This window comes from Pygocentrus nattereri, chromosome 10 (assembly GCF_015220715.1).
Source record: "Pygocentrus nattereri isolate fPygNat1 chromosome 10, fPygNat1.pri, whole genome shotgun sequence".
Lineage (NCBI taxonomy): Eukaryota > Metazoa > Chordata > Actinopteri > Characiformes > Serrasalmidae > Pygocentrus > Pygocentrus nattereri.
In genome coordinates this window covers 23,884,055-23,894,388 of record NC_051220.1, presented here as the reverse complement: position 1 = coordinate 23,894,388, position 10,334 = coordinate 23,884,055, and the positions used below count along the sequence as shown (strand labels likewise).

The 10,334-nt window shown below is 42.8% G+C and overlaps 1 protein-coding gene across 3 annotated transcripts in view; it reads left to right on the top strand.

Annotated features, from left to right (window-relative positions):
• The first annotated feature begins 5,102 nt into the window (after positions 1-5,102).
• Positions 5,103-10,334, top strand: part of crim1 (cysteine rich transmembrane BMP regulator 1 (chordin-like)) — a 120,394-nt gene continuing 115,162 nt past the window's right edge. The window contains exons 1-2 of one of the 3 annotated variants that reach the window (XM_037541934.1): positions 5,103-5,613; positions 5,741-6,039. In XM_037541934.1, coding sequence (XP_037397831.1) covers positions 5,742-6,039 — 298 coding nt within the window. In that variant the 5' untranslated portion in view covers positions 5,103-5,613; position 5,741. Of the gene's footprint in view, positions 5,614-5,740; positions 6,040-6,717; positions 6,837-10,334 lie in introns of those variants that run through there. The other 2 variants (XM_017694531.2, XM_037541935.1) reach the window with 2 other exon arrangements.

The window sequence follows — 10,334 nt, the reverse complement described above, 5'->3', positions numbered from 1 at the left end:
ATTTGTAGGACATCTAGATACCCAGTTACCTTGCTAGCTTTAGCTTACAACATGTTGAATTTGATAATGAATCCATTTCTCCGCTGTAATCATGATTTGAAGATACCGTAACGTAAGCTATCTGCATTCACCAGCTTTTGGAAAATGAATAAATAAATAAAAGTTCAAAGAGCCCTTCCCAAAAAAGTCCACCCAAAATGTGCCAGTTAATTAGTTTCATTTTGGCTGGAATGTAGCTGTAATTATATAACAGTTCGTTCTGGTCACGCAAGCTGATTGGTTGAGAGGCGTTCTAACCGTGCTGTTATTACACCATAACAACACAGGTTTTTCACAAAAACTGTATCACTCCGCTAAGACGCCATTGCATAAGGAATGAGTTTGACAGCTGAAACACTCAAGCCATTTGAAAGTTTTAACTTACTTTGCGCACAAACAGAAAATGGATACTTTTAAGATCACATAGACCACTGTAGTCCTGCATCATTCTGTAGTCCTTGTTATGCCCATATTAGGTCTGAGTCTAAGCCCCAATTCTCTATGGCCAGAATGAATAGGGTTTTCAAAAAAAAAGAAGCTAATTTCAGTCTCATAGGTTTAACACAGGCAGTACTTTTGATGAGGAGTTTTAGCCTGTCAAAATATCCCATCCAAAAGTTTTATTGTATGGTTATACCTGTAAATATGGGCTATGGTAGAACATTTTGATAAGTTAGCACAGCTCGTCAAAGCACTGCTACAGCCTGTCTTAGTTTCGTGTAGCTTAGTGACATCAAATTGATGTGCAGTAGCTTTAACTCACATGTACCAATGTTCATATTTCAACTCTTTAACAACCTCGTAAATCATAGGATCCATATGGCATTTGAGAGAAGAATGTTCACAGGACAAATTGTATCAGGTTCTGAACATTTTTATTTAACACAGGGCACAACAGAGACGATTTTTCTAAAACCCTTTTTATTCTGCCCATAGAGAAATGACGCTTAGACCCAGAGTTCCTAATATGGGCATAACAACATGGCACCAACTACAACCCCAATTCCAATAAAGTTGGGACGTTGTGTAAAACATAAATAAAAACAGAATATGATGATTTGCAAATCCTTTACAACCTATATTCAACTGAATACACTACAAAGACAAGATATTTAATGTTCAAACTGATAAACTTTATTGTTTTTTACAAATAGTCACTCATTTTGAATTTGGTGCCTGCAACACGTTCCAAAGAAGTTGGGACAGGGACAACAAAAGACTGGGAAAGTTGAGGAATGCTCAAAAAACACCTGTTTGGAACATTCCACAGGTGAACAGGTTAATTGGAAACAGGTGAGTGTCATGATTGAGTATAAAGGGAGCATCCCTGAAAGGCTCAGTCGTTCACAAGCAAGGAAGGGGCGAGGTTCACCACTTTGTGAACAACTGCGTTGTTCACAAAGTTTGCTTAAACTGCAAATAGTCCAGCAGTTTAAGAACAACGTTTCTCAACATGCAATTGCAAGGAATTTAGGGATTTCATCATCTACAGTCCATAATATCATCAAATTGTTTTTGGAAATCATGGACATTGTGTCCTCCGGGCCAAAGAGGAAAAGGACTGTCTGGATTGTTTTCAGCGCAAAGTTCAAAAGCCAGCATCTCTGATGGTATGGGGGGGTGTTAGTGCCCATGGCATGGGTAACTTGCACATCTGTGAAGGCACCATTAATGCTGAAAGGTACATGCAGGTTTTGGAGCAACATATGCTGCAATCCAAGCAACGTCTTTTTCAGGGACGTTCCTGCTTATTTCAGCAAGACAATGCCAAGCCACATTCTGCATGTGTTACAACAGTGTGGCTTCGTAGTAAAAGAGTGCGGGTACTAGACTGGCCTGCCTGCAGTCCAGACCTGTCTCCCATTGAAAATGTGTGGCACATTATGAAGCGCAAAATACAACAACGGAGACTCTGGACTGTTGAGCAACTGAAGTTGTAAATCAAGCAAGAATGGGAAAGAATTCCACCCACAAAGCTTCAACAATTAGTGTCCTCAGTTCCCAAACACTTATTGAGTGTTGTTAAAAGGAAAGGTGATGTAACCCAGTGGTAAACATGCCCCTGTCCCAACTTCTTTGGAACGTGTTGCAGGCATCAAATTCAAAATAAGTGAATATTTGCAAAAAACAATAAAGTTTAACCGTTTGAACATTAAATAACTTGTCTTTGTAGTGTATTCAATAGAATATAGGTTGAAAAGGATTTGCAAATCATTGTATTGTGTTTTATATTTATGTTTTACACAATGTCCAACTTCATTGGAAATGGGGTTGTATTTAACTGTTGTATGAAAGCAATTGAACAGTCAAGGTTGTGCGTTATTGCATATAACATCACGGCTGTGATGATCTACGGTACTCACCTTTGCCTCGTGCCTGCAACCAAATCAGACTTGTGATGTTATTTTTCATTAACATACTCCCTCCCTACTTAATAATAACACAGTCACTGGCCATTGTTTTCCAAATAGCTACTGAATATTATACAGCAGTTGAATTTTGTTTTATTAATGTTATTATAACAGATAATAGCACTGACTGCTAGTTGCAAAGTAACAGCTATCAAGCAATAGAACATGTGGGAATTTGGTGAAACAATTGACGTTGTCAACAATTATGGTGTTCATCTTTATGAGATTTGTATCCATGTGCTTTTTGCAGTCTCCAAGGCCTGATGCGATATCCAGTACCTGTCAAATACGTGATAGGTGACAACGAATTTAGAGGTGGATGCAACCAAGATTGTACTTTATTGATCCATAAAACTGCATCTCCACATGCGATGCTCCTATTTCTTCGATTCTAGAGGACAAGTGAGTCCTGCATGGACAAAATGATTACGGGCACTAAACAATGCTGTTCTGACAGCTATCACACACCTGGCTCAACGAGCCGACAGTCAAGAACAATGCCGCAGTCAGGACTGCAGCAACAGAGACCACATCTGACATTGGCACACACGGCCAGCTAGTTCAAAGGCCACTGCTATCTGGCTTCCAGCCAGGAGCAAGACACTGTGGCAGCCAGTGGGGGGGGAGAAAGTACAGCACATACAATCCAAAGGTATCTGATTTCTCCTGAGATGTCTGTGCTAATGGTGTCTTAAGGCAACAAGAGGGCTGTGTTTTTGGCTCACACCCCTGTGTATCACTCAACACCTGCAGGATTATTACATCTGATAGCGCTTCAGGGGGTAACTGAGAGGAGCCGAGTAGGGAGGACAGATCAATGAGACCATGCACGAACCCAATATAATATGGAATCCCTTAACACCATCCAGGCTAATGTGCTGTATTGAGCTTTGCCTGGACTCTTATAGGCAACTGCTTTTTTTTTCCTCTCCTTTTATGCTATAAAAAATCTGAAACAGCATGTCTTCATGTTTGACATCCTATAATAACCAAAATGGCTAGCTAGCTTTAGTCTTTGATTAAAAAGCAGTACATTTACATATCCACTTCAGTTATACAACACAGTGTAGGAATGTGACCTCATATAGTAGCTATATGAGATTGCATTAGGCTTTGAGCCTCATGGTAGGAAAGGTGAGCCAGCAACCAGAAGGTCATGGGTTTAAATTTCAAGACTGACTGGGTATACCTGGTTGTGTCTTTGGGCAAGGCACTCAAATCCCTACTGCCCCAGGCGGTGCTGCTTCCAACCTGGGTGTAGGCTGCAGATTACAAATTTGTACATAACATGACATAAATATTCAATATTTGCTAATACAGAAATATGCTGGGGTGGAAAAAGCACAGAAAAACTGCACATAAAGTCCCAGGGAACACAGTGTAAAATATTAAAAAGGTTTGTATTATATATTACCATTAAGTGTTATATTAAACCTCCAAACCTCAAGTTTCTCCAAAGTGAACAGAGAAAAAGAGACTATTAGGAGGCATGGTTTTGTTAAAGCTATTTGGGTGGGACAACCCACATCTGATTGACTGGTGAGGATAACGGCCCTCACCAATCAGGATAAATTAGCATAGCTGCAGGCAGCTTCATTTTACACTGATATGAAATTGGTTATTTGTCTTAATAAAAAATAATAACTAAAAATGCTCAGTGATTCACAAGAAAAAAGGAGAAAAATCTCCTGGCGTTGTACTTTGAAGGTCTCAATAATGTAGGTAAAACAAAAGATCTCTTTTTTTCTTGCAAATGTAATCGAGTACTATGACAGACGCTGCCTTTCAAACCTTATGCTGGAAACAATCTGAATGATCCTTTTGTTTGGCTCAGAGAACAAAACATCCATTATTTTTATAAATAATCGGAAAGGTTGACCTGGCGGACAATAGCACATGTTTCCGCTGTGCAACATGCAGCATGTTTGGACTTTGTCATATGGCTTCCTCTGTGCATGGTACTGTCTTAATCTGAATCTGTGGATACAGCAAAGAACAATGTTTATTGACAACAGTTTGTTAAAGTATTCCAGAGGCCATGTGGTGATATCCATCACAGAAGCGCTGTAGAGGGTGAAAAATCTAAAATCCTTCAAATCTCTCATTAGGGAATGATCTTCTGAAACTGTCGGATCTTTTCGGGGGAGCATATGACCTCATGCTAGAAACACTGCAACATTTTTTTTAATAAGCCTTTGATTAAAAACCAATAATGTAATAAATACATCAATTCTACAAGCCTCTACTTTCCACATCAGTGCTTTCTCTGGAGGCCTCATATGTGCAGCCACATGCCCTGTTTTTCTCCCCCTGCACAAAAAAATGGTTTAGTGTAAAAGACAGAGAGAGAGAGAGAGAGAGAGAGAGAGAGAGAGAGAGAGGAGAATGTAATTGTTTCGGAGCTGTGCGGGGCCCCCACATTCCCCACCAGCACCGGGTTCTAACCACGCGGCCTGCTGAGACCCCCTCCCGCCCCTCTGCGCGGCCCAGCGCTTCCTGTGCTCCATATCTGGCCTGAACGCAATGCAAGATGGGCGTGGTTCCGTCCTGAGGTCACGGCGAGGGAGCGGAGCCGAGATAGAGAGAGGGAGAGGGAGAGAGAGAGAGAGAGAGAGAGAGAGAGAGAGAGAGAGAGCACGAGACACTGAGGGAAGTGGAGAGCGGCGCCCGTTTCTTCTTCTTCAGTCGCGCGCAGCTCGGTGCCTACAGAACACGGCCACCGGCTTTTCTTTCTCTTCTCTCTTCAGAAAAGGACTTATCGTGCTTTTATGGACCTCTTTCGTTCGCGCTGAACAGGAAGACACCCCTGAAATCCCCCGATTCTCTAGCTTAAAAAATAGAGAGGGAGAAAGGGGAGGAGAAGACTCGCAGAGAGAGAGAGAGAGAGAGAGAGAGAGAGGCGCATGAGGACGAGGAGGAAAGTTTTGGTGGTGCTGGAGCAGCGCTGAGTCCGGGACCATGCCCGCCGTCAGCAGCGTGGGCTAAGAGCCGCTTTGTGTCGCGGCTTTGACTGAACGACGAGCTTCTGCGAAGAAGAGAAAAAGTTTACGCCTCCTCGTTCCTTCGACGGACGCTGTAAAACCAGGAGCCCCTCATTACACGCTCGTTTAAAGCCATTGTTCCCCGCGTTTGATCGCTTTGCTGGAATCCCTGCCTTTGCACGGTGTGTGTGTGTGTTTTTTCTAGAGGGAGAACTTGGAGGTTGGGGGCGGTGGTGGGTTTGGATATACGTTTGAACACATATATTTTCGGCTACTTTCCTCCACTCTCTTCACGGCCTCCTTTTCCAGGATGCACCGCTTGGTGAAATGCGTGCTGGTCTCGCAGCTGGCTGTGCTGGTGCTGCGCGGCGGCGCGGCGCTCCTGTGTCTGCCCTGCGACGAGTCCAAGTGCGAGGAGCCCAAGCAGTGCACGGGCGCCGTGGTGCTGGGCATCTGCGGCTGCTGCTCCGTGTGCGCCAAGCAGAAGAACGAGAGCTGCGGCGGCGTGTACGGGCTGTACGGGACGTGCGACGCGGGGCTGCGCTGCGTCATCCGCCCGCCGCTCGACGGCGCCTCCATCACCCAGTACGAGGTCGGAGTTTGCGAAGGTGCGTGTGCATACCTGCCTGCCAAGGCTGTAGAAAACAGCGCTTTCCAGTCCGTTTTCCCTTTTTGTTTCGACTCAGGGGAGGGCTTAGAGCAGCGAAAAACACCTAAATGTGCAGAGAATGAGTACTTCGAGAATTCTAGGGTAGAAAGTTGAGTTTTGTGCAACTCCATATAAAGGCACCCTCACAGAAAAGTCACATGTTTCACATGTAAAGTCTGCAAAATGTGAAATTTGTGCGACTTTTCTGTAAAGAAGCAGGGCGAAGTATTTAAGACGTTTTGTACTACGATAACAAGGTCTTTGCACTTGAAGACTTGGCTTGACAGACTTGCCGTCTGGGAGAGGTTCCTGAAAGGGGAAACAGGAATAAACTGTGACTGTTAATTTTAGCCCGAAGCTGTAAATGAAGCCAGCAGTAGCGCCACATAATCAGCGAGTCGTTGTTATCAGCAGCGTCATGCTGACTCGAGCTCGTCCTCACTGCCGAGGAAGAGTATAACTCGTTTCTGTCTTACCCGTTTGGCCTCGACGCGTTTACAGTAGGCGACGCTGAGAGAGAAGGGAGGGGAGATGGAGGGGAGATGGAGCGAGCTGGCTAGTTAATGTGTTTGCAGCATGTCGGTTTTCCATTTCTTTGGGGTATTGCTAACGGATTCCGTGCTGTTTTTGGACGCGGTGCCAGCCCCAGTCTTTCCGCCGAGGCTTGTTGGTTTTTCGCTGGAATGTCTGCTATGCAACTCAGCTTGCGCGTCAGACAGTCTGTTTTACAGAAGGGACGTCAGCGTCGAGTCATAGGTGAGCTTTTTCCTCGCCAGGATGCCTCTTAACACACTCGGCGATGTCTCGGTCAGTGCGGCTGCTGTTACATCTGAGAGCGTTACGACTTCAGAGTAAATTTGTGTCCACCTGTTGAGCTGGAGCACGTTAACTCCACGCAAATCACACGGGCTGTGAACTTGAGAAGAGCTGCAGCCACGTGGGTTTGCCTGGAGTGGAGAACAAAAGAGATGAATTTATTCGCAGGAATAACTCAAGAGATTTGTGATAGAACTCAGACTCAGATTTTCTGTGTAGATCCGGGACTGAGGGGCAGGAGAGAGAGGCCTGCTGTTTTTTGTTTGTTTTGTTTTTATGGCCCGGGCTTGGTCTGAACAGAGGCTTGGTCACAGGACGCGCTGTGCGATTCTGTGGCTCAGATTGCAACATGGCTGGTTATAAAAACACGCTGATGGCGTCTCGACTGTTCGGCATGTAATCTCACAGGTGGCATCTAATGTAGTCCAGCCAAGAAAACAGACTGGCATAAAGTGTCAAAGCCAGGAGTGAGCATGATCAAAGAGAGAGCCGGAGATTTTTGCCAGTATGTTTTAGGCCATGGTAACACCAATCATAACCTCATGACAACATAGGAGTTCCTGCATGATCTTTCCAGTGAACAGCTCCATAATCTCTGGTGGACATGCTTTTGTATTAAGCTTCAAGTCTTCTGGAAGCCCTGCAGGCCAAATTATTAATATCCTACAAACTCAGCTCAGGCCACAGTCGAGCACAGTTTGGTGATTTCCCAGCTCTGACCAACTGTCTAAACCTGTTTGAGCAGGGAAAGCATCAAACTGGGCCCTGAACCTGAATTGAACATCCCTTTTTTTAAGTGCAAAGTTTGTGACACCCAGGATTTATATAGTCATGAAAACTTTCATCCATTGTCAGTGTATTTCTCCCTGTCGGCTGACCACTAGATCCATGTCTGAACTTGTGACTCGTTCAGAATGAGTATGAGATTGCTCTGGACAGGTCATGGTGATGCTCAAGCGCCCTGAGGGAGGCCAGTGTTGGCTGTCGCATCTCTTCCAATGGGTAGTGTAAGAATCCCAATAGTGAGCTGTGCCTTGGGAGCTGATAGGTGATGTTCCATGTCCTCCATTAACAGGAGTGCTGGAGGGCTGCCCTGGGTCTCTGCCTTCTCTCTATGGTGGAGTTCCATTAGGCCCTGGCTCTGTGAGAACCAATCACCAAAGGCCTGCTACAGCATCATGTAGCACACCCCAGTATGCTAAACACACAGCCAGTAGCCCACAGGCCACATGCATCTGAGTGGTTCATACTCAGCTTCTGCACATTAGTCCATTTTTGCTGACCTGTGCCAAGAGCAGGTGTTTTTATGTTATGTAATGTAATCTGATGTAGTGTAAAAGTTGGGAATGCTTTCTGGTAAAGCTATCAGTAGCTTCTGTTAAAGTGATCAGAAGAAATTTATGAGGAAATCCCTTATGTAGATGTTTTTAGGGAGGCATGTTAATGTCAGAATTTTTGGTATCAGCAAATAAATAATATTCTGTTAATAAAACAGAATATTGGCAAGTGTTTAAATTTCCATTACTTGGAACTTACAAGGCAGAGGCCTAAAAGCTTCATAACGTAAATTGTACCAACAACTCTCACTTTAGTTTTAAGGGCCATTATGTTGATAAAAACTTATTTGATCTAAAAAAAAAAATTATATGTATATATATATATATATATATATATATATATATATATATATAAATAAAAAAAATAAAATAAAAATTTTATATATATATATATATATATATATATATATATAAAAATAAAAGCCGTTCATAAATACTCACTACTTTTTAAATGTTATTCAGTATATACAGGAGTTAGGCAGAGTGAGGTTTAAAGAGAATGAAGCTTAAGAGACCCATTCTGGTAGCCGCAAGACACTGCTGACAAGGAGTATCGTCATTCTCGCTTAACCACTCAAGATGAAGGGTATAAAAGTAAGTCTGAAGAATGAGGCATTTGGAAATTGTTCTACATTTAATACAGTCCTTTAATGCTGGCAGCTTAAGGAATTACTTTGTGTATATAACTGTGGTTCTTTGCATTTGTTTCCATATCAAAAGTATACACTTGTGAATGTGATCAAAGAGGATGTTTATACAGGATGCAGTCTGGTGGAATATTTTTCAGATGTGCTGGGCAAATTTGCACACTGTCATAAAGGCTTTGTTATTGCAAAAGTCTGTTTGGACCAAGCAAATCAAAGATAGCTTTCAGCAGTGTAAAGGCTCCAGAACGTCTGTTCCCAGTACTGCCTGTACCTTTAAGAGCCATTGACGTTTACTTTGTTGATCATGTGTCCCTGCGTATTTTAAAATAATTACAGCCAGCATCAGGCAGAGAGAAACTGTCCAAAGATGGCTTCGCTTGCTCCTGAAAGCAGCTGGAGGGTTCAGTGGAGGCTGTCCCAACAGCACAGAGCCAGGAAGGAGCAGAAAAAGTGAACACACTCAAAACACATCCTCTTCCCCTTGTTTTTGCAGTTTACTGGAGGAATGTGTGCACTGTAACTGCCTTTCTGAGCTTTCAGCCCTCTGGCTGCATGTCAGCCCTACTGACTGATGCCAAATAATTTACCGCCTAAAAAACAGCATATTAATCCACTAAGATAGGAGCACATACAGCACAGATGCTGGCTCTGCGAAACATGTGCATTTACTTGCATGTTCTATCCAGCGTTTCTTTCTTTGCCTTCCATTCTCGGTTCACTTTGGCATGTGAAGGCATAGGGGTTTAGCAGGGACAGTGTTCATTTATTTGCATGGTTTGGCACTCAGGGCTAGCATTTTTGACATGGTGATAATGTAGTTGCAGTTATATGCAAAAGTTTGGGCAACCCTAATTACATCAACTTAAAAAAAAAATATTGATTGTTACATTTTTTCAGTTGTGAATTCACTTGTTAGGCCTTAATAAACTCATGAGTTATTAAGCAGGTCAAGAATTTGTCAGTTGACAGTCCCAGAGCATAATGAATTCTCTGACTCTTTAAAGCTGCATAAGGTAACATTTAAGGATTTATTCTCTGCTGGAAATGTATAATGGCTTGAAATGTGCAGAAGAACATTTTTAATGTTGGTTGTGCTTTGGACCCTCAGAAATAGATGAATCTAGTGTTTGCAAGCACATCGAAAGAGCATCAAGAGAGAATTCAGTCAAAACTTGGTGAAGGATATGTTTTCTGAGGACATAAGTGAAGGATCTCCAGTTGTCATCATATCTTCATCAGTATAATGTTGAATTTGTATTTGAGACATAAACATCGAGCCGGACCTTCCCTTTCACATTAGTGTGTAAGGACATATGATGTAGTTTGAAAAACTGCCCTGAAATCAGACCTGACATCTCTGACTTTAAAAAAAAAATATTTCAGTTTTAAAAACTTACATAGCTGATTTAAAATTTAATTGATGCACACAAACAGCTTAAGTTTATAACAATATT